Raw genomic sequence first — 24262 nt, 5'->3', positions numbered from 1 at the left:
CACCAAGAGCCTCTGCACAGCTGAGAGCCCACTTTTGTAAACTGTGTGAAAAGAGTTTGTTCCAATCTAGTTCCTAGGCCCAGGAGAGGTGGGGGAGGAGAGTACATACTACAGAGGAAACTGTGTCCTTATTCTTTTTGTATATGGTACTTCGATACCACAAGAGATGGAGATGTGAGGGGTTGACCGGTGTTTTACACAGCCAAGAAAGTGCAAGTGCATAGGGGCAGTTGGGGTAGGGGCCAGCAGTGGTGCTGAATGCCAAGCTGGAGGTGTGCGCCTCCTGCCCTGCTAGTGAACAGGCATCCCCCTGGCATAGGGCTCCCTGAGAGATCCTTCTCCCTCCCCACCCACCAGCTGGATGCTGTCGGAGCCCTTAATCCCACTGCCCAGCAATGACCATGCAACTGGAGTGGGACTGGCATCATTCTGGCCAGTAGCAAGTGTGCATAGCTGAGCAGGGGGATTGGCTCCAAGCCAGTAACTCCAGCTCCTCTGCAGGGGAGTGGCATTACAGCTGCCAGGACCCTCTGTGCCACAGCTAGAATGTGGGGTGGGAGCTTTGGACCAACCTAAAGGGAGCTATGCAAGGATGAAAGGGGCAAGATGCAACCGTGATGCCTCTGGGGGAGGCACCCCTTGTGATATTGGAGCACAGTGGGGAGGCAGCCCCTGCCTGCTCCATCAGCAAGTGCACAACCCTTTCCACAGCAAGAAGGGTTCAGTGCTGCTGCACTAAGCCACTAACAAATGTTAGAGTGTGCAAAAGGGGGAGATGCACTTTGAGAACCAGCACTTCCCCAAATGCACACTCACTTCCTTTGAGGTGCACCGCAGTTTGGTTTGAGAACCTCTTCTCCAGCACATTCTAAAAATGTATAGGATAAGAAACTTCTTGCCACAACTAAGCTTCTGGTTTTACCTTAAAGATTCTATACAAGCGCCCTCCTCAACTTTTTGTTGGTTGCTAACACCCTGCAGAGAAAGGCTATGATACTAGGGCAACTTCATTTCTGTAACTGTAAGCAGGTTAAATCAAGTTTAAAACAAATATTAGTTCAGTAGTAAAAGGCCACTAGAAGGCTATTTTGAAATAATCCCTTAAATAGTGGTTTGGATGAAGAGGCTGGTAGTCCAGTCTGCTGGGTTATACTCTCTACTTGCAGCTTTGCCAGTGACTGTCTGACCTTGGGTAAACTGTCCCAGATGAAGAATAGACATTTTTCTTCACTGGCCTATCACATATTTCTTTGCTGAATACTCTTCCCAGCATCTTGTGTAAGCAATTTGCACAATGTAAAGTGCTACCAAATCCTACATTTTACTCCCACTTTTGAACTTGGGTAAATGCCTGCACAAGATACAGGAGAACAGAATCAGATCCACTGATTATGGAAGACTTTGAATGAAACGAACTACAGAGGAACAGAGTATTGGAACCGAAAGTCATTTCCTTATTACTCATGTACAGGCACTGGATTGTTATTGGAAGGTTGCCATTTTTTAAAAAAGATTACAAGGTATTTGCAAGCCTGTAAAAAGTTCAGATCAAATGGAAAAAAGCTAGATAAAATTTTAGTCATAGTACCTTAACAATGTTGCCTAACCAAAAGAGAGAACTCAAAAGGTAAAAATATCATTTAATTAATTATTAAAGCCAGCTTAAAATGTAGGAGAATCAAAGACTGAATTCCTGTTGCCCCATCACCAGCCCACACTGGTTTGTTTAAATCAAAGACATGTTGCCCAAAAAGAGCAAAACAGGGAGGAAGTTAAGAAAAAGTCCTAACAAAGTAAATATACTGACTTTCTGTTTTTTATAACTTCCATAGAGGAATTGTGACAGGTAGATGTCATATATATTTTGTCTTGAAAAATATATATGACATGGGTTAGGAGCTCTAGGGCAGTGTTTCTCAACCTTTTAAGTCGCAAGTACCCCTTAACTTCTTAATTTTAATCAGTACCCCAACACTCGATTTCCACAGGATTTTATATTTACAGACTAATGTACCTTCTTTTAAATCTTAAGTCTCTTTTTACAATTAAACAATCCATTTTAACACCCTCACAAATGTAAAATTAAAACAGTAACACAAGACCACTTAAATTCAAACACTAAAAGTGGAGACTACAGCAGTCTGGCATGTGCTTAAACTCTGAGAAACAATCTTTTCCCCCTTTACCGATGGACAACTATTTCTCATAAAGCACCAGAGTTCTGCAATGCTGTGTGGGTGTGGCAGACCACAAAACCCCCTGCTCTTTCTACTCTCCTCTCCCTCCCCTTCCAATAGTAGCAAAGGCTGGTGCCAGCTAATCATTCTGGCCTGATCATGGGGGTCACATGGCGTTCTCTTCACCACCAGAACTTGGGAAACATGAGCTGGCACTAGCCTAGTGTGGATAGCAGTGCTTCCTTCACTGGAGTTTTTAGCACCCCTGTGATAGATAGCAACTTTGTGTACCCCCTGCCTGTGTCTTGTATCACAGATTGAGAAACTAGGTTCTAGGTATCCATTGTAAATAGTTACCCATGATGTTTAGACTGTACACTATTTGGGGCAAGTCCTGTCTTCCTGTGTTTAGAAAACACCTGCCTAACATGTATGGGGAGCTAACACAAAAACAGCTCTCTCCACAAAAATCTCTTAAATAAAACTACTGCATATGCACCAAACCAAATGCATCATCTTAAATAGAAGTCAGCATTATGAGTTTGTTTTCAATCAAATTCAGCCCTGGTCTACACTTATCGGGTGATTCGGCAGCAGTCAACAGGCATTACTTAAGCTATGTCTGCGCAGTGTCTTCACTACACTGATGCAGTGCTGCACCACTTGAGGGGGTGGTTTTACTGCATCAACTTCTGAATCAACTGAGCGGGTCTCCACTGACCACTCAGTTGATCCAGATGGTCCATCTGACAGTGGCAACTTTGCCACCATCAGTGTAGACATACATTCATACATCTGACTTCAGTATCTTAAGATACTTAGGGCCTTTAGTCTGTTTTACCAGATAGGTAAGCTTAGGAGGAAAGAAAAACTCACATCTCTGAATCACTGTCATCCAGCAAGACATTGGTTGGAACAGTGGTCAAGTGGGTGAAACGTTTGGAAGATATCAAATCATCACATATATAATCTTTCAATGCAGAGCCTGAACATGAACTAGTTGTCATTGCATGTTCATGCGCATTAGGCTGTTGTTCTTGCTGAATATATATTAGATCTTGGGAATCTTCAAAGTGGTCAAAAGCTGAAGTCTTGGCTTCATTGGTATCAGTCATTCTGAGCTTTCAATTTGTTCTAAAATAAAAAAATTAAAAAGATTTACACACTTAAGAATGAATATGTCCTAGATAATATTTTATCACCAGATTGTTTTTTGTTACAACTACATTACCTTAAATACATAAATATTTCCACATCTGAGAGACTGATTCAGGAAAAATAGGACATCCGAAAGGCTTATCAGTATCTTAATTTTCTTCTATTAACTTCAAGCTATTTTGTATTAGAGTTCAGAGTAACTATCAGCTTTCAGCTGTGTAGGGTATAATTTATTTTCTTCACCCGCAGCCAAATAACTAACATGCCATATTGCATGCAGTGACTAGTCTGAGAAACATTAGTATTAAGATGAGAAGATGGACATAGCCCATCTTTAGGATTCTGCAAAATTATTACAAATACCCTAGTTCTAAGACAACATTACAACAAACATCCCAGTTCTAAAACATTTGTCCAACAAAAAGTGTTTTATGTAGTACCCTGAAGGTGTTTAATAACACAAATATCCTTCCTACCCTTTCCCAATATTGAGCATGTAGGTGTTTTGGAGGGGTAAAAAAGTCTTTGCAGATAATCACCTGTTGTATTGCCCAGTGACATTTCAAAAAAAGTTGTACTATTTAAAGAAGTGTGTACACTTAATATTTAGCTATGTGTTCAAAAGAGTGCTTTGCAAACATCCAATTAGACTTACAACAGCACTGATGTAGAAAAGTATTCTTGTCCTACAGATGAAAAAGAATGTTAGAGGTGCAAAGTTGTGATGCCACAGGAGGGAGCCATATGGATAATGTGGTTGCAATCCCTGCAGATAAAGGGGAAGGAGATGTAGGGAGTAGAACCTGCTATGACTAGTTTAAGACATTTAGGGAATTTTATTAAATCTTATTTAAGATTCCCTCCCCGACAAGGGACAAGAGTAGAAAAGTACAAGAAAAGCAAATGCTAAATCAGTTAAGGTCAAATGGTGTTTTTCTTCTGGGACAGTACTTTTTACTAACTCTTGTTACAAATTAACTGGGCTATCACAATACTAGAGATTAATACTGGCAGAGTGTTTGCTACTAGATGCATCTTTTAAAAAGTGTAAATTTCATTTATGAAGTTGAATAAACGATACATAAATTTAACTACTTCTAGTACTCAAGGCCCTCAGAGATAAACACTGCAATGACCTTATCAGTAGATAACTGTTTTTCAAAGAAAAATGACTTTCAAATTATAGTAAAGAAACAATATTCCCCAATGGTACTGCAAGCTTTTTTAACTCTACTAGACAGGCAAGATGAAAGAAGGGCAGATAGAATGATGGTATAGTAGGCCAGATGGAGCACCTGAACAAAGTGAGGGAGTTGATACCATTTAGTTTAAAAATCGGACTAGGTTTGACATCTTGTTTGTGTCTCAGCTAACAGACTTTTAAGCTTTTTGGGGTAGGATTCATCTCCCACTGCATGTCTGTACTGCATTTAACACAATACTCCAGCCCTAACCCAATTAGATCAACTGTGTACAACTGCACTGTTATCTTTAGTAGAACTGATCCCCATTGTTAAGCATGGAGTTCATAACTAGTGAAAGATGTTTCCAGAGAGTCAAACATTACTTTATTTGTATTGCATTACCTAGAGGCCTCTATTGGAAATAAGGACCCCAATGTGCTAGGCACTGTACTCATAACAAAATGATGGTCTCTGCTTCAAGGAGCTTAACCCAAGTACAAGATGAGGTACATCAAGTGAAAGAGAGAGAATGGTCATAAGGTAACAAAAATAATGGGTAGTCACAACACACCAGCTGCTTAGCTATGGTGCTTTTGATAAAACTTACCCGCCTATACAAACATGCAGCAACACAAGACACTCTTTCCTGCAGTTCCACAACAGTTTTCTCCCCGCACTGGTTGAATAGCCTGATCCCTTTGCTGAAAGCAACTAGCTGGATTACCCCTCCTGCCATAGAAACAACAAGGTTAAAAGTGGAACCTTTGAGAGGAGGGGAGAGGAGTCCCCGTCCCGCTCAAAAAAATATTTCTGTGGCTATCCCAGGGTTTGTGTTTCCTCCCGCAAACTGGTAACTGCTTCCGAAAAGTGCTGCTGTCTATGGCTATCATTCTTTCACTGTTACAGCACCAGCCAGCCAGGATCTCACCGTGTGCACAGCACTCCATGTCACCCGCCTGTCAGCAGCATTTTGCACGTGGGTCAGGCACGCGAGAGCCAGGACTTGCCGCAGGTTACAGTGAGCCCAGGGCAGAGCAGGGAGCAGAGGAACCCAGCGCCCTCTGCCCGCCCCAGGCGCTGGCCGCTTAGGGCACTCGGCGAGGAGGCGCATTGGCGCCACGTTGAGGAGACCTTCAGCCAGGCCGGTTCCCCTCTTCTCCGACGTGTTACACCGGCCCCAAGGCACCTGGCCAGGGCCGGGGAAGCCCCTCTCGTGGAGTGAGCCGCGCCATTAGCAGGAGCCGAGACGAGGGCGCCTCAGCCCAAGTCAGAACCGTCCCCCTCCTTCCCGCCATTGCGCTGTAAGCCAATGGGGGAGCCCGCGCCACCCCACCCCCCCGGGACAGGGAGGGACCAAGGTCATACAGGCCGCCCGCCCGCCCAGCCCCGTAGAGAGGAGCGGGGCTACATCTAGACCCGCAGCTAATCATGGCCCTCCCACAAAAGACGCCACGGACCCTCCCGCTGGCTCCCCGGCCGCCCCCGAGGGCTCCCGCCCAGGCCAGGGGCCCAGCGCCACGGATGTAGAAAGCGGCCCAGGCTCCAACACACTCACCCGTTCTCCCCGGACCTCGCTCTTTGTGAGGCTACGCCAAGATGGCCTCAACTCCCAACCGCCCAACGACACCGCGCCTGAAAAGGCCCGTCAACGGCTGTTTGGCTACTTAAATAGCACACCCGCTCTCGCGAGAGCTGGCTGGCCTGATGGGAAGAAGGGAACAGACGGCTGCCCCTGGGCGCCATCTTGGGAGAGGCATCGAGGATTTCTGTTTTTTCTGTTCTCCGCTCCCCAGACGTTGTAAGCGTGGCAGTAGACGGGCGGCGCGGGAGAGCGTGCGCGCGCAGAGCCCAGCTGGCAGAAGACAGGCGGCGCAGCCTTTCCCCAGGACTCTGGTAAGTGGAATGAGCGGCCGCTGCACGCAGCTGATTATTATACTATAGGCCAGGGGTGGCCAACCCACAGCTCGCCCCATGCGGCTCTTTGGTCATACACATGCGGCTGGGGGCTCTTTGCATGCCGCCCTTTGCTGTTTGTTCTTTGCCGCTCTTTGCAATTGACAAGCTTTTCGGTGGAGGGTAAGAGACAGGGGAAACTGACAAGTGACATTAACAAGCTTCCTCTGAAATTGAGGGATCAGCTGGAATTTTCGGGGGAGGGTAAGAGACGAGGGGAAACTGAAATGGTAAATACGGCTCTTCGTCTCTGAGTGGTTGGCCACCCCGCTGTAGACACTGGCTGGGGTAGCGCAGTTACCCTGTGTTGGGCGCTTCCTTATCCCCGCCCGGCCAGGAGTGCTGTTGGAGTCCAAAATCCCTGGATTTGGGGGAAAGGCTGGTAGGGCAGTGACATCGCTAGTGCTTCAGGGTACTACAGGAAAAGCCTGGCTAGTTCGCCACCCTTCCTGCATCCCGTTAATTACATGCTTTACACCCTTGTCCCTAGAAGGGGAGCTCCCCTCTTGGCAAAGGTTTAAAGGAGTGTGTGTGAGGCTTTGATTGTTACTAAAAGTTTGTTCTTTCTCCGAGAAGGCCTGTGCTACACTATGTCTATTAGCAGAGGATGAAATGGAACCGGGAGACTACAGCTGTTAATGTAAAGTGAATAAAGTACATTGTTGTGTGAGGCATTAACCTTACTGTCATAAGATTGCCATTACTGTCATTAAAATTACTGTCATAAGAACAGCCACACTGGGTCAGACCAATGGTCTATCTAGCCCAGTATCCTGTTTTCTGACAGTGGCCAATGCCAGGTCCTTCAGAGGGAATGAACAGAACAGGTATCATCAAGTGATCCATCCTGTCACCCATTCCTGTCTTCTGGCAAACAGCAATCCCTGCCCATTTGGTTAATAGCTATTGATGGACCTATCCTCCATGAATTTATCTAGTTCTTTTTTGAACCCTGTTATAGTCTTGGCCTTCACAACATCCTCTGGCAAGGAGTTCCACAGGTTGACTGTGCGTTGTGTGAAGAAATACTTCCTTTTGTTTGTTTTAAACTTGTCTATTAATTTCATTTGGTGATCCTAGGTCTTGTGTTATAAGAAGGAGTAAATAACACTTCCTTATTTATTTTCTCCACACCATGTCTTGGCATGTTTGTTCATTTATCCACTGACTTGCAGAACTGAATAATTCTCATTTGAAACTTTGCTTTTATGTTTTGTAGAGAAGGGGTTGCTTTGTTGCTTTCCAGCTCTGATGAGTTTATTAATCACTTTTTAAAATGCCCTTTAGGTTATTCCCTTTAGGTTATCCCAGGTCCTTGGAACCCCTATTGCTTGGATTTCTACTAGTGACTTGTTTACACACACACGCACACACTTTTTAAACTCATTTAACTACCGATATAAGCTATATTAACACTAAGGTGTTTATTGGTGGAAAAGCATCCATACTAGGCTTTACATCAATTTAACTATATTGATTTCTAAAGTGATATCGTTAGTAGGTAGGAAAAGCATGTAGACAAGCTCTAGGTAGTTGCCCCTGCACTTTGTACCTTAACGTTGAGCAACCTCTGACTTGTTCTGATAAATTTGAAGCTAACATACAGAAACTGATCAATCAAGCGAACAAAAACAAAGATTTTCTGTGCTGTCAGGGATCTTATGAAGACAGGATGGAAACAATATAATTGAGAACTTTTGTAGAGATAAAAATCCTGCCTGACCCTTTAACTTCCTGTCTCCTTACCCTCACATCCTCCTTTGACCAGCAGCTCCAGATCAGCTTATTCTACATCACAAAATTCCTCGTCTAACCACTACTGGTGTTCTTCCATACTACTCATCTGGCCCTCTTCCTTTCCCTGCTTCCCAATGCTTTCTTGCCTGCCAGTCCATCAGACTATTCTCTTCTCTAAGACCTCTCCTTCCTCTCTCCCTTCTCCATTGTGTCAACCATTGAATCTGTCCACTCCCCACAATCCTTGACTCATTCAACCACCTCCCCCATTGCAAGGTTCATCCATCCAAGCAACCTCAAACCCTGACTGATCCCCCCCATACCTGTTTCTTGTGTTCCTGCTCTCCCCCAGTTGATCATCTTCACAGAAGTCCTGTGGCCATGCAGACTTTCTCCACTACAATTGTACTGTCTCCTTCTACAGCTCTGCCATCTCCCTATCCACCCAGGAGTACTTCTGCACCCTCATTGAATCCTACATGCAACCCAGATGCTTCTTTGCCACTTTTGACTTGCTCCTTAAACATCACAGTCCCCTAGCCTCACATCCCTCTCTGTTTAGAAAAATCAACAAGCTTTGACAGGACATTCCCATCAACCTTCTCCTTTTCTTCAGTCACTGGCAGAAAAGTTTTGTATCTGCTCTCCTCTTCTAACCTCTCCATCTGTTCCAGTAATCCCTTCCCATCCTACTTCCTGGTCTTCCTTATGCTCACCCTCTCACCCCCTCTCTCACCTGTCTCCTCCACCTCTTTCTTATCTAATATCTTCCCTTTGTAATTCAAGCATGCCTTAGTGCAGTGTTTCCCAAACAGTGTGCCAGGGCGCCCTGGTGTACCATCAGGCCTGAGCTGGTGTGCCATGGACTTTTTTGAAAAAATATTTGAAAAGTTCTGAATTGGCTCATGAATATTCATGAGTTCGTTTGGAGACTATATGATGGTGTGCCTCAAAATAATTAAAGGTATCAAGGTGTGCCATGGCAGAGAAAAGGTTGGGAATCACTGGCATAGTGTTCCCTATTGTAAAACCCACCCTTGTTTCCACTTGTCTCTATTGCCCAATCTCTTTTCTTTCCTTCATCTCCAAACTCATTGAACCTGCTATCTTCAACTGCTATCTGGAGTTTCTTTCCTCCACTTTGGTCCTACACCCTCTCCTATCCAGCTTGTGCCCTGTACACTCCACTAAAATGTCTCTCACAGTTTCCATGGACCTCTTCCTGGCCAAATCTGAGGGCATGTACTTCACCCACGTCCTCCTGGACCTTTTGGCTGCCTTTGATGCTTTGATCATGCTCTTGGTGAAATCTTGTCATTTTGTTTTTTGTAACTCCATCCTCTTGTAGTTCTCCTCCTATTAATCTAATAATTCCTTCAGCGTTTTGTTTAATTGGTCCTCATCTCCTCCTGACCACTACCACTCCCTTTGGGGATCCTGCAAGATGCCATCCGTGGCCTCCTGCTTTTCTCACACGCACCCTATCACTACATGGTCTTACCCAAAAAGCCCAACTATGACTACCAACCTTATGCTGATGACTAACAAACCTACTTCTCTATTTTGGAGCTGTCTACTGTTGTCTCAGCTAAAATCTTGGTCTGTCTTTGACAACTCATGTTTGTCCAGCTGTCTTCTTAAAAATCATCATGGCAAAACAGATCTTTCTAGGAGTCACCTTTGCTATTGCCCACTCTCTAGATCTACACATCCAGGCTGTGTCTAAAATTTCTCCCTACATTTCTGAGATTGACCTTGTCCCTCAATCCATACTGCTAAAGCTCGTGTCCAGGCTCTGTTTCCTTGTGGCTTGACTATTGCCACATCTTCCTTTCTAGCACTGATAAATGCAATATTGCCCCCTTTCAAGTCCATTCAAAATGTTGCTACTAAAGTCATCTTCTTGGTTAATTGCAGTAACTAAAATTGCAGTAACTAAATGCCCGCTCACACTTTTTTCATCCCTCTGGATTTTTTCCCACCACCTCAAGCACAAGATACATGTTTTTACCTTTTGAGGCCCTTCCTGGCTTAGTATCACACTACCTATCAGTGCTAATAATTATTGAGGTCTCAACCCCTGACCTCAGTACCGGGTTTATAATAGCGCCAGGGTACTATCCAGTCTCTCTGCTCCAGTCTCGCTGCTCCCGAGGGGCCGAAGTGATCCCTGCTCCAGGACCGGCCGTGCTGCTGGCTCACATGGTCAGCTTCCAGTGGGGCAGTGATGGGGCACGGGGTGCTAGGTGGTGGGGGAGGTTTGTGTGTTTGGGGATGCTGGGCATAGGAGGTCTATGGGGGGCGCTGAGCAGTGGAAGGGATCTGTGTGTGTGTTGGGGCGCTGGGCAGTGGGGGGGTCTGTGTGGGGCACTGTCAGTTATGGTGTGTGGCTATGGGTGGGGGGTGTGCAGGGTGCTGTGCAATTGTGGGGGATCTGTGGGTGGGGGTGCACTGGGCATAGCAGGTCCAGGGGGTGCTAGGCATAGGGGTCTGGGGACTCTCAGCAGGGGTGTGTGCTTGGCATAGGGGTCAGGGGAGAGTGTTTCTGGCGGAGCGGGGGGGCGCTGGGTGGGGAAGCGTGGTGCAGTGCGGGCCACCCCCTGAGGGTAAGGGGCGTGCTGGCAGCACAGGGCCAGGCAGGCCAGTGTGCGTCTCATGGCTGCCGGTTCGTAAACAAGGCCCTTGCGCTGGGCTGGGCGAACCAGAGCTGCCTCGCTGCACCGTGCCCCACTGTCCCCTCACTCCAGAAACCAACCCCCCCAGCACTATGTCCCATTGCCCTTATGGGGATCCACAAATATATTTGGCACCAGGCCCACAAAAGGTTAATGCGACCCTGAAGGAAGACGGTAAGGGAGTCATCATTCAGCAGCAGGAGGAGATACAGTTCCTGATCAGTTACTTTCTGCAGGGTCGGAGGGGAAAACATTTCAACTGGCTTCTCAGCAGAAGCCCAGCCAGTCAGACACATCCAGCGTCACAAGGGTTTTGCCCACTCAGCTAGCCATCCTCGAAACAGGTTGGCTACTGAAGTCAAGGCAGTGGTAAGGAAGAGAAAATTGAAAAAAAGTGAGTGACTTTATTTTTGCTACTTTTATTGAGGTGAAGAATATAGTTTTTCATGTGGCTGGAGAGAAAGCACTGTTCTGCTTCCTTCTGATTTCCTTGTTGTGTGATGAAAAGGGAAGTGATCTAAAACCCAGTGATGTCAATGGGAGTCTTTCACTGATGTCACTAAGCTTTGGATCAGCCCGGATGTAAGCAGCTTTCTCCTTTCACTTGGGAAATTGTTGGTATAAAGTATGCTCATCCCCCTTTTTCTACTCTTCAATCTTTGCCATATTCCTGCCACAACTCTTTAATCTTTGCTGTGCCCTCTATGTGTTTGCAGACTCAGGAAGACAATGGCACATGGGCTTACTTTTGAAAAGGAATATTGGTAACTATAAAGACTGGAAACATGTTTTTTAATGAAAACTTGCATTGTACAGAAATGGATGGCTAATGCCCCTGTACTCACTGGGAAAAACTCCTACTGGCGGGTAGGCAAGTAGACTTTTTTCAAGCCCCACTGTATGGATTTCTGAGACTTGTTTCCTCTTTGTGGGCAGAGGGGCAGATGTGACTAAGGAGTTAATGATTGCTATTGTTGACTTACAAGCTGGACCCTGACCACCTCTTCCTGGTGGCCTGCTCCAATCCCTTGCTTGTGTGCTGTAGTAGGACTGATTAAACTGTGGCTACTTTGAACTTGTGAACTGTGAGCAATAAACTGTCCTGAAAACTTAGCTTCAGGTAGTTGCTGACAAAACAATTGTTACATACCAGGCTACTGTAGGAGAGGTACCTCACTCTCTCCAGCTGTTCTCCATCTACAGAAACACTGCAGCCACTGATTTCTTTTGTAGGGGAAAGCCTTGGAATCGTGCCTACCCAGAGGTCCAATTTGACCTCACAGTGAACCGGTACTTTTTTTTTTGTTTGGAAGGTGTGTGTGTGTGTGTGCGCGCGCGTGTGCGTGCGCCTGCAGGTGGAAGACTGCCATTTTGAGCTCCAGAATCTCAGCTCTCATAGAAAAACAAAGCCCCAATCTTTGGCTCCATATGGCAGACACTTGCCCATATGCAGAGCCCCTTGAAATCAGGGGTCTGATTGTATGGAGCAGTTGCAGGTTTGGGGCCAAAGGCCTTATGGGCTACAGAGCTCTGAATCCTCTCTAGAACTGCATGCTATGCACGTTGTCATTCCAAAACACATGAGGCAATTAGCATTATAAGCACATACATTGCAATCTATCATTTGAAGCAACTTCTGTAGAGTTTATATATTCTTAACTTAAATTGGGAAAAAAATAAGTTGCATATCAAAGATTGGTCTAAAATTGTGCAATGCCTTTTTAATCACTAAACCACTGCATTTGTTAACAGATCAGTAAGTCTTTGCACCTGGTGTACTCTGATGTCTTCAGACGAGAATTTATAAATCATTTGTCCAGTTGACTGAAAGAAATACAAAATGGCCAAAGTTGAAAAGTTTGCTCTTCATGTCCCAAGTCTGGAGGAACTTTCTGGGGGTAAGTAAAGCAATTTATAGTGTTATGGAAATTGTTGCAATAAGAAATGACAAATAACTAAAGTTTTGTATTGTGCTTTTCACCCATGTCCCAATAGAGATAGGCAGAGGTTGGATTTGACCTCAAAGTTTTTCCCATCTGAAATTATTGTAAGCCAGCAAACTGTGTCTGTGTATCTATCCCATAACCTTCAGCCCTGTGGTAAGGACATTTGCTTGGGAAGCAGGAGACCTCAGGATTGATTGAATCCCATCTCTGGAGCAGGAACTTGAACTAGCTGAAATGAAAAATCAGTTATTCACTCAGGGCTAGTCCCAAAGCACTTAACAAACTATGCAGACCACACTGAGTGTTTCTGCCACCAGCATGTTAAAACTACACCCAGTGGAAAAGGGTTGGGAAATGGTGCTCTTTATTTAAGGTAGTGAATTTTTTTTTTTGCCTTACATCAGTTGAAACTTGTGCAGATTGATGGTAAAGCTGTGCAAAATATTTACACTAAGGGCTTGTCTACACTAGCACAAATGCAGAGCTCTTCCTTTTCAGGGTGTGGGAGAAGGGTGAGGAAAAAAACATTCACTACACCAATTCTTCATATCCCACAATATTGGTTCTCAATTGTTTTTCTTCCAACTGGAACCCAAAATCTACTTGTGGTTTCTTGCTAGACCCACCTGCCCCCCCATTACTTGACAGCTTCAAAGGATTGCAAGATTGGGGTCATGGCAAGAGAACCCCTGGTTGAGTGAGAGTGCTATTTTTACCCACTAAGTGCTCAGATTGGAGCAGTGCCAGGGTCACAGCCTCTTGGACCAGTGCTGCCCATACAGCTGAATGCTTGACAGGGAGGAGTGAGGAGTTGCAAAAGGACTGAGTTGGGGGAGTGATGGAGTGGAGCACCTGTAAAGCAACCATGATGGGGGCAGCAGGCTGAATTTGTTCCTATCCCAGCAGTAGGAGAAGTAGGATGGAGAGCAGAGTTTTCCTTTCCTTCCTTTCTTCCTGCTGAGCCCTAATATCCAAAGTTTTGTATTGCTTTTTTTTTCTCTCTCTCATCAACCTTTGGGGAATGACTCAATGGACATCTTTCACAGCCTCCTTACTGACCCACTCACCTAGCAGGAGCTAGAACCCCACATAATGTTGCCAAGTAAATTTTGCTGACTCATAATGGAAAATGGTTTTAACTCTACCATGCTACAAGAGAGGTAGGTCTGAAACTCTGGACAAGGGCAGATACAGGGAAATCCTTCAGGAAATGCTAAGAACAGCCTGGCCTAAGAAGAGAGTATAGGCTGAATTTTATCTTCTCTTGTTGTTGGAGATATCAATAAAGCCAAACCCTGGGAATAAGTTAAGTTTGACCGTGTATGCTTTATTTGGAGCTGAGTGGGAATGCCACCTCTTTACAGAGCAAAGTAGAAATTGCTTCTCCGTAATAAATTCTCTAATCCAGATTCATCCCTGCTTTTACTCAGTGGACATCCCATTATTTATTCCTATGTGGGGTTTGCTTTTGAGTGACTTTGCTATACTTTGGCACTTAGTGGATCTAATGTTGATACGAAACAAAATGAAACGTATCCAGGGTTGTTCAGCAATATTTCTTCCCTCTGTTCTGCATAGGAGGGTTATCTTATTCAGATATGTGACCAAGAAAAAAAGTTCCTCTTTTTTTCCCCAAGTCAGCAATTTGAATCCAGCTCAACTCACAGTGAGAGAAAATTATCTCATGATGCCTTGTTGCTGGGTGTGTGGCACTTCTGAAAATCAGGCAGGTGCCTAAATGTGCATTTATTAAGAAGCCTAGTTTTAGGGGTCTATTTCTGAAAACCTTGGAGGGGGTGTGTGCGTGTGCGCGCATATATATTTTATTTTATTTTTTGTAAAAGGGAAAAATAGAAGCTTCTGTCCTTGAGCAATATGACAGGATAGTAGAAAAGGACTTTTTCCTCTCTCTGAAGCCCTGGTTCAGTGAGATAATTAACATATGTGTAACTTTGAGCTTGTGAGTAGCCTCATTTAAGTTAACGGAATTGCTCATGTGCTTATAGTGACACCTGTGCTTATTTATCTTGCTGAATTGGCATCTTAAAGTATGTGTGTTATGTGGTGTGTTTTCTTGCCAAACTCTAGCTAATTTCTCACTGTTAACAAATTATTTTACTCTTTTCTAGTCCTGCAGAATGGGCTTAAAGAGAACTTTGCTGATGTCCAGGTCTCTGTAGTAGACTGCCCTGATCTGACTCGGGATCCCTTCAGTTTTCCTGTTAAAGGTAACATACTGTTCTAACCGTAAGCCATGACTCTACCAGTATTTCATAGTTGATTCTTCATAATTTGAAATTCTTGAAAATGATGGCCAAGGAAGGGTGGTCTTGGGGGTAGGCCACAAGGCTGGGGGACCTGTTTCTTATTCCTGGCTCTGCAACTGGCTTAATGTAGAGCACTTGAATGACTTGTTCTAGTCAGGCCACATCACTCTTCCTCATCTGTAAAATGAGTTTAATTAACAGGCTTAATTCACTAGTGTCTGTTAAGGGCTTTGACATCCTCAACTGGAAGGGGCTATGTACATGCCAAGTACGATCTTACTACTCGACTTCATTCTAATAATGGGCTCAGTCCCTATTTATTTAAACTCCCACCTTTGCCCTCACACAAGATAGGTGAAAGCATTTATATCTATACCTTCTGCTGTCTTTGCATGATAACACTACAAACTATATCTCATTGGAGAATTGGTGTTCCTTGATTGTTGCCCAGTAGATTTTGTGTGTTTTGTGTGAGTAGTAGTATTTTTTACTTAGGAAAAAAATGATGGTTTTTAAAGAGTTCCTGGAAACTCAAAGGAAGCTTTTGATGAACTTGATGTACTTTTCTGAGTACAAGCACATGAGCTCACACTACTACTCACACACTACTTTTTTGTTCAGAAAACTTTTGAAGAACAAATCATTTGTCCTTGTCCTATTATACTTCAAGTGCACAGAGAGAATTTTAGAGAGATTCGCTTGACAAGCTAATTGGCCTTGTTCTTGTTCCAGGAATCTGCGGGAAGCCTAGAATAGCGGATGTGGGAGGTGTTCCTTACCTTGTGCCTCTTGTGCAAAAAGATAAGGTGAGTTGATTTATAGTCATGGCTTTTTAGTGCACTTTCCAAAGAAAGAAGCATATATAGTCGCATTTTAAAATACTATCCTGGAGAACACAGACCAATGAATGTTGTAGGATTCCACTTGTAAAAATAGGCTTGCATTCCGAAAGCATTATGGGCCAAACCCTGGCCTGTGCTGAGCATAACATGTCAGAAATCCCACAGCAGAAGATGCATGCAAAAATTGTTTCTCTTCTGGTACTTAAATACCATGTGGCTGTTTCTTCAAAAGCTATTTGTGACAAGAGCCAAGGAGGGATGTTGGAGGGAATTACCTAGAGACCAGGGTATGATCTGTATGTTTATGTATTGTATGCTACCTGTTTATGTATTGTATACTACTGGCATCTAGCCACAGCCATCCATACTGATTATTACTATTCTTTGTAAAAACAGACTGCGCATGGGGCCTGTGTGTGGGGCTGGTATAGCCCAAAGTTTAGTTCACATTAATACTTGCTAACGTATTCTCTTTTAGTAGAGCATGGGACCTGCCAGAATCTGATGCTATGTGATATCACTTAAGGATATTTTCAATTTTTTGCTTTAAACAATGTCACTTGCATGGAGATCAGTAATTTGGGCCTTAGAAAGGATGGGGCCTGGCTTGTGCAAGAAGACTTCAGTCCAGCAAATGAGTGGATATGTGCCCAAGCCATGAAGTTTGAACTTGATCAGATGAGATGGCAGTGCTATTCAGATTTGTGTTCAAACCAATTGTGTTCAAACCAATCTGTACAATAACTAATAATGACATTTGGATAAAATCATCAAGAAATTGCAGTGGAATGTAATTAGAATGAGAATTACAAGGCAAGAAAGTCAAAGGTACATAAATGTGTGTCTTTTGTGCAGGTTTATGACCTGAACATTGTTGCAAAGCAAATAGAGTTGCCTAGAGCATTCATTCTTGGAGCTGGAGCTGCATCCTCTAGGATTCTTGGAGTAAATGCTGAGGTTAGTAAACATTAGCTTGTAATGTATAAATATGCAGCAGTTCTCAAAAAATAGCAAACATTTCTACATTTATAACTTCTTGGTGTTTTCTGTTTACAACATAATTATCATTTAACATTTGTCTATAGCACTGTAAGTTTGTACAAAGATAATAAAGACAAGGTCCCCTGCTATGAGATGCTTATTACTTAGATTAAAAAAACACATTTCATTCTTATAAATTCTTCAGGGAAGCATGTGGTTATTATGGAGTTAATGGAAGCATCCCCTAATTGTTGCTATACTGAAATTTGTTATTAGCTGGTCACATTTTTAATGCCAGAGAGGAGGAAAAACATAAAAAATGTCTGCCAAACTGTTGAATGGTAAATTGCTTTAAAATTACCCAGTGTTAGTCCTTATTTTAAATATTACAAAAAAAAAATTGTGTTATCATTCAAGACACTCTTGTTTTAAGACTTAAGCTGTAAGATCAGATAAGGATCAGAAGTTAAAAAATGATTTATTTGATGTGGCCTATGTGTTGAAATAAAGAATGCAGCTTTGATTTGAGGTGAATTGAAAACTCCAGTGTAATATGAAAAATGTTCAGATTGCTACATCTAAGTACAAAGAAGAGTACGTGACTAAACAAATTTTTAGGTGCCTGAAATAAAATCAAAGAAGAAAACTAAATCAATTGAAAGCTGACATCTTAATAGTCTAATACAGAGAATTTAGCTCCTGGTAGTAAATATGGTAATTCAGAAACTTTCAAATTTGCTGCATGTTTTTATTATGTAAAATAAATAGGAAAATATTTTTGTTTTTATATGTAAGTAGTCAAATTAACCATTTAAATTATTATAGACCCTGCCTTACAACAACATTGAGAGTGATATTTTGGAGATATTTTGTCTAACTCTGCTTCCATTGAAGTCTATGGAAGGTTTTCTTTTGAATGCAGTGAGAGCACAGTTAAGCCAACAATATGAACACTGAAAATCCCACCTGAAAACTCTGTCATTTCAATGCTGTCTAACAGAAGCTGAATGCTCAGTCCTGTTCAGCATCATTAAGTTGGGCCCACTGCAGCGATACATTCAGTTGGTTGCCTCGCTGAGAAACAGTCCCATTTAATGTTCTGTTATTTATATAGGGACTTGGATCCAAATCACTAGATAAGAGAAAATGCCTTAATACATGTGTTTCGTACTTAGTACATTTTAAATTGAGAGTTTTCCTTTAAAATAGTTATGCATCTTGCTAATTTTTATGGACCTGATCCTGAGAGGTGCAACTTCTATTGTAGTTCTTCTCAGGAGTGGGCCCTAACTTGGGATGCTTACCTACCGAGTAATAAAAGTCAGCTGACTATAGTGGTTCTCAACCAGAAGTCTTCCAGGGGATACTCAACTCTTCTAGATCAGTATTTCTCAATTTGGGGGTTGCGACCCCCCAGTGGAGTCTCGGGATGGGTTTAGGGGGGGTCAAAGTGCCAGACCAGCATTAGGGGGTAGAAAGCCGGGCACTTGCTTGGGGACCCATGCCACAGTGGGCCCCACAAAGCTAAGTTACATGTTTCAGCTCCAGGCAGCGGGGCTCGGGCTCTTTTATAATAATATGGTAAAAATGAGAAAGTAAGCAATTTTTCAATAATAGTGTACTGTGACACTTTTGTATTTTTATGTTTGTTGTTTTTAAGCAAGTAGTTTTTAAGTTAGCTGAAATTTGGGGTACGCAAGACAAATCAGACTCCTGAAAAGGGGTACAGTTGTCTGGAAAGGTTGAGAACCAGTGGACTAAAACTCAGCTATTTTACATGCTCTTCTTTGCAGTTTATCCCGATTGTTCAAACTGAGAGTGACCAAAAATCTTCTGTAAATGAGAGTTACATTGCTCAGATTAATCCTGCAGATGGAGGATGCCTGCTGGAGAAGTACTGCAACACATACAGTGACTGCGAATTTGGACTGCTGGCCAACCTGTATGCCAGTCAGGGCCAACCTGGCAAGGTGCATATTTGGATAAAATGTCACTTCTGCAGTAGGCGATCGCTGAAGTTAAACTTCTTTGTTTCAGGCCTGCCTTTTCTTTCAGGGGGTGCTGATATTAATATTAATGCCAAAATTATATAACACAAATAATGTCCTATACAAGAAAATGAAGTTGATGTGAGGGACTGAATTTCCCAGAGGATTGTTACTGGGATATGGAACCTATCACCCTTAAATCGCCCATTGTAATCCAGCCCAGATTGGTAATTATGAAAGTTATTGTCATCTAATGCTAGATTGATCTGTGTAAACTGAGGTTTGTGGTCTTAGTTCAATTCCTGGTGGACGAGCGTCTCGCTCAACACAACTGGCACAGGGTGGCCTCAGCAGAGAAGCAAGGACTGAATGGTACCTGGAAATTGAACAACCTTTTTATCCCTAGAGAGTGTGTTCCTTCATGACAAGATTGAGGCCTGCTGGTTGGGTGAGAGAGGGAAGCTTATACCTTTGCTTCATGTGCTGTGCCTGTCGTGTAACTAAATAAAAGACTTCAAAAAGAAATAAATTCTCACATGCACAAAACAAAACTTGTTGAATATTTTAAGAATGCAAAGGAAGCAGCGCTTGTGAGAAAACTTACTTTAACAAAGAGTTTAGGATACACACTTGAGAGTATTTCATAGCAGCTTTGAAATACATGATGTATGCAGTAAACATTCACAGAACATTACAGCACATGATAGGCAAGATGAACGTATGTCTACTCTCCAGGTCATTGAAGTGAAAGCCAATGGAAGAACTGGGCCGCATAACTTTGTGACCTGTATGAGACAAATTGTAGAAAAATCCTATGGAGATAAACCCGTGGGGATGGGAGGAACATTTGTTATTCAAAAGGGGAAAGCAAAGATTCATATCATGGTAAGTTGCTCTTGATTCAGGCTCTTTATCTTTCTAAAAAACATGCGGGACGGTTCAGCTATTCCTTACAATTGTAATCACAGTTTGGCTAATGTTGTTCTCAGAAAAAAAATCTATCCATATTGGTTGAAGAAAACATGCCAGAATCCTGTTAGTTTCAGCTGTATTCAAATACAGATGTAGCTGACATAATTCTGATCCTAGTACGGAGGGCATCTTAGAAGTTGCATTTTCCCAACGTGATAGGACAAATTTAACATGTGGATGCAAGTTACCTGATTCTAAGAATTCCTCATTTGGTACCTGAGGAATGGCAGTGGAGGTAGCCATGGGGTAATTGCTTGTGTTTCTGAATAGAGAAACAGGCGTGGATATTGCTTTTGCTGGTTAAGAAATGGGGCGCAGAAAAGAATTTAAGGCTAGTGAAGGAAAGTAGCTTAGAGAGAGAAGTTTTGGTCCTAGTATCTTCAGTCAACTGATAATGCTTTTCTTATAGCCCCCAGAATTTTCTGCCTGTCATTTAAACACTGATGAGGATGTGAATAATTGGCTCAAATTTTTTGAAATGAAGGCTCCCTTGATTTGTCAGCCAGTACTAATTTCCAGAGATCCAGTAAGTCTGTTTTGTTTGTCTGAGTAATTAACTTGGCTTGTAATGATTCTGTCTTGGATATATTTATTTTTATTTATATTTTCTGTTCAAGAATGGGAATTGTATATGGATTATATTAAAGTTTATGAATGGTGTTGGAATGGGTGGCTCAGGGGACTGGTAATGGAACATAACTAAGCCTTTCACTTTTCACTGGCTTGAATAAAACTCAGGTCAGTTGTGACTGAATGCTGATACTTGTTCAGTGGTAAGAGTGAAATGTTTGGTCCCAGTCCAGTTCCTAGTGTGTAGGTGTCTGCATCCCAAAACCAGCAGCCCAAGTTGCATTAATTGGACATCTAGTTGGCAGTCTCAGAAGAGAGACCAAGGAATGAATGGGCATGGAGACTGTATTATCCTTACCTTCATATGATCCATTCAGAAATGGGCTGGGACACTTTGGCAATACTATGTGGGGAAGTTTATATTAACACTGCACTGTATTTATAGTGTGGGCAAATCAAAGCCTGACAGATGACCTCCTGAGGTCCCTTCCAACCCTAATCTTCTATGATTCTATGTGCTTTACTCCATTGGGTCTCTATTTGGCAGCCTTTGGGCCAGTGCTAAATTGCACATAGCTTCCCAAAAGCTAGTGATGAGTACTATAGGCATGGATAGATATCAACAGCTGTTAATGGAATAGTCTTCTGAATGAAAGCATCTGACATAAAAGTGCTTTTTTATAATGATTAAGGCCCTATTTGAATTGCGGGATGATTGTCAAAAAGTTACAGCTGAATTGCTGAAAAGCCATGGAAAATTGCAGAAAAATATTAATGGACCTTATTATTTGCGGTATTAAAGTCCATTATTATTTTTCTGCGATTTTTCCACTGTCGGCCACATTGACTGTCACTGTCAGCCTGCACACATCGGAGGCTTCCGCTGTCAAAATTGTGGTGGAAGCATAATATTGTGGAATCCCCAATTTCCACTTTATTGCAAGTTAAGTAGGGCCTTGCTAATGATTGTTTATTATTTGTATTAAATTAGTGCCCAGGAAAAATCAATCAAGAGCCTGTTGTGCTAAGGACTATTTGTTTGTATAAAGACTGTCTCTGTCCTAGAGAGCTCACAATTTAGAGCGTGACAAAATGCAACAGGAAGAAAAAACAGACATAAGGATAGAGTGGGAAGATGAAGTAACTATAAAATGTGTTTGTACAGTGCCTAGCACAGTGGGGGTCCTGGTCCATGATGAGGGCTCCTGGGTACTACGGTAATACAAATAATTAATAATAAAATGGGCACATTTTGCCACCAACCTAACTGTTAGTTCTCATCGCTCTAATTTTGTAATATAATTACGTATTAGATCTCTAGGAGGCAAATAGCATTGCTCCAATGGGAACCTCTTTATTTAGGCAGCTGGTGTGCCAGAGCCCAATGCTTATCACACAGGTCATTATCATCTTACTGTTTGTTACCTATGCTTCGTCCTGTTACCTCTCAAAATTGGGCCAGGGACTGTCTTTTTGTCGTGTGTTTGTACAGTGTGTAGCACAGTGGGGCCCTGGTCTCTGATTGGGGCCTATAGACGCTACTCAAGACAAATACTTGAGCCTGGCTTAGAACAACTTGACCTCATGGATAACTGTTGTGTGTTGTAGTGTAGAAGACTGGGAGTCAGGACTTCCAGATTCTATTGCTAGTTCTATCACTGCCTCAGCGTGACCTCAGGCAAGCCACTCTCACTCTGCCTCAGTTTACCGGTCCATAAAATAGAGAGAGTCCTGTACTAGGCTACCTCACGTTGCAAGTCTTAAATAAGTAATGTTTCTAAAACTCTTTGAGACCTATGTAAGAAAAGTACAATATTAACTGCAAAATACTGAAGCATTATTTAAATACTTTCTTTAAAAGAAAATGCTGTGCTCACATAACACACATTTTTCTGTCCCCCAGGGGTTTGATCTGCGATTGGAGCACACCCATTGTTTCAGTCACCATGGTGAAGGAGGACACTACCATAATGACACCACGCCAGAGTGTGTGCAGTATCTGGGTTATTTTTTGCCTGCAGAGCTTCTTTTTCGTATTGATAGACCCAAAGAGTCTCATATGGTTGGGAGAGATTAAATCCATGGATGCAGACTTCATTTGGAATGTAAGGATAGCAATGAAATTTTTAAAATGAAATATTGGATTTGATTATTCTTTTATTCTTTTAAATGACTTTTCAAGAACAAACATGAAAGAAGGAACATATTCAACGTTTAGATTGAAATAGTTATCTGAGTTCAGACAATTACAAATTAATTTGATCCTAACGTTGGAAGCCAAATAGTTTGTATTAGTGATTTATTTTGTTCCATTTTGCTTACTCTAGGCAGGTATTACTAGGTGATTGTCACTGGCTATAGAAAGCCATCACTGAATTAACGAGAGCGCCACATTCTAAATGGAAGAGGGAAAGAGATGCCAGACAAGAACCATGTTGTAAACTACACTACAATTCAGACTCTGATATTGGCATGGCTGCATGCCATTCTAGCCATATGTGCCATCATGGTTATATATGGGTATTGAGATTGCCACTTATTTTAATCAGTGATTACAAGGGCTTGTTTGAAATAAGAGGAAGGTGCTTGTAGTTCCAGTAATGTAACTTCTAACTCAACAGAACTACAGGATGCAATCATACATCTACAGGAGTTGGTGGCAATACTCCCATTGATTTCACTGAGCGCATGGGAGGGCCTATGGGTATGGAAATGCAAACTTGTCAAAGAGGGACTTTGTTCATTGTTAGTGGTGCTTACAAGCTAGCTAGCTACTTATTAAGTCTAGGACCATTTCTAGGGTTGTAAATGTTCATGTTACTATCATACCTTTTGTGCTCTATTCTTTTCTCATACCAGTGTAAATTAGGAGTAACTTTACTGAAGTGAGTGGAGTTACACTGGGTTGACTGGAGGGTCAGCCCCTCTTTGTTTCTAGTTTTGAACAAGGCTGAAGTACAGGAGCACTTTGTCAGCATTCTTTTTTTTTTCTTCATACTGATGATAGTTGTATCACTTGTCCTGCCAATAAAGTTTTACTGAATTGAATTGAAACTGTTTTACTTGCTGTCAAGTGGGAAATCTCTAAGCTGTGAATAAACCCTGATTAGGAGTTTTATTTTAAAATTTTATGAGTCTTGTTATATTTTTCTTTGTGTCTTGTAGCAAAAACACAATACGAAAATGTAGATGTGAAGTGTATTTAATATATTTATAATATCCTACCTGCTATGTGCTAAAAGTATGACCTATGTATAAATCACTAACATGCATATGACTTAAAGCCAAATACTCCTCAGCTTCTGACATATGCGGACAACAATGCATGTAGTACAACAACACGTATATGATGTGTTAATTGAAATGAAGAAAATACCGAACATGTATTCTAGACCTTTAGAGAGTACAGGTAGCTGAAAAGAGAGTTGGTGAAGCTGTCAAGTAGCATTTGTAAACAATTTTCTAGCAAACCTGCAGCAGTGGCTGCTGAAAACTGCTTTGCATAGCATTAACTCCTACTCTGTATCTTGTAACTCACTTTCCCCTCTGAAGGACAAATGACCAAGTATGGCCATTGATGTATGGCTATGCTGCTGCTAGCATGGGTGTTCATGAAATCTCAGGGCCTCCACTTTAAAGTGCTCTGGGCTATTTGTGTTCATGGCAGGAAGTCCCTACAGATCTGGGATGGGCTGAAAATGCCAAGAAACAGCACCAGTCCACTCAGCACAACTACTGCTTGCTTCCCGTACCCCAGCAGTGCGTCTACAAACTTAAGTCAACTTATGTTAGGTCGACTTAAAGCCACCGCA

At 42.5% G+C, this 24262-nt stretch overlaps 2 protein-coding genes across 11 annotated transcripts in view; one reads left to right on the top strand and one right to left on the bottom strand.

Moving 5' to 3' along the window:
* The window catches only part of TAF1D (TATA-box binding protein associated factor, RNA polymerase I subunit D), a 46832-nt gene extending 40690 nt beyond the window's left edge, over window positions 1-6142 (bottom strand). For all 8 annotated transcript variants that reach the window (XM_067568306.1, XM_067568304.1, XM_067568312.1 and 5 more), the window contains exons 1-3: window positions 6075-6142; window positions 5127-5248; window positions 3054-3311 (exon numbers count right to left, since the gene is read on the bottom strand). In XM_067568306.1, the coding sequence (XP_067424407.1) occupies window positions 3054-3292 (239 nt within the window). In that variant the 5' untranslated portion in view covers window positions 3293-3311; window positions 5127-5248; window positions 6075-6142. The remainder of the gene's footprint in view (window positions 1-3053; window positions 3312-5126; window positions 5249-6074) is intronic.
* A 131-nt stretch (window positions 6143-6273) lies between these two features.
* On the top strand, window positions 6274-23579 carry CUNH11orf54 (chromosome unknown C11orf54 homolog). Of its 3 annotated transcripts, XM_067568240.1 has the most exons (10): window positions 6274-6412; window positions 12637-12782; window positions 14960-15058; window positions 15830-15903; window positions 16795-16896; window positions 18714-18890; window positions 19644-19793; window positions 20290-20406; window positions 22354-22555; window positions 22778-23579. In XM_067568240.1, the coding sequence occupies exons 2-9, from the start codon at window positions 12725-12727 to the stop codon at window positions 22525-22527; spliced, it is 951 nt and encodes a 316-aa protein (XP_067424341.1). In that variant the 5' UTR covers window positions 6274-6412; window positions 12637-12724; the 3' UTR covers window positions 22528-22555; window positions 22778-23579. The 3 variants fall into 3 exon arrangements, with proteins under 3 accessions (XP_067424341.1, XP_067424327.1, XP_067424334.1); XM_067568226.1 differs by having other exon boundaries at window positions 22354-23579; XM_067568233.1 differs by lacking the exon at window positions 6274-6412 and adding an exon at window positions 11642-12174 and having other exon boundaries at window positions 22354-23579.
* The last annotated feature ends 683 nt before the right edge of the window (window positions 23580-24262 follow it).

The sequence above is a fragment of the Emydura macquarii genome, unplaced genomic scaffold, assembly GCF_026122565.2.
Source record: "Emydura macquarii macquarii isolate MOO-44397 ecotype Brisbane River unplaced genomic scaffold, CSIRO-AGI_Emac_v2 contig_318, whole genome shotgun sequence".
Taxonomy (NCBI): domain Eukaryota; kingdom Metazoa; phylum Chordata; order Testudines; family Chelidae; genus Emydura; species Emydura macquarii.
Note: the sequence above shows the minus strand (reverse complement) of the source record. Positions and strands in the feature narration are given on the sequence as shown.

Coding starts and splice junctions, on each gene's coding strand:
- CUNH11orf54 (XM_067568240.1), top strand. CDS start 12,725: ATGGCCAAAGTTGAAAAGTTTGCTCTTCATGTCCCAAGTCTGGAGGAA. Junction 16,897..18,713: donor TTCTTGGAGTAAATGCTGAG/GTTAGTAAACAT, acceptor TCTTCTTTGCAG/TTTATCCCGATTGTTCAAAC. Junction 20,407..22,353: donor TACTAATTTCCAGAGATCCA/GTAAGTCTGTTT, acceptor TCTGTCCCCCAG/GGGTTTGATCTGCGATTGGA.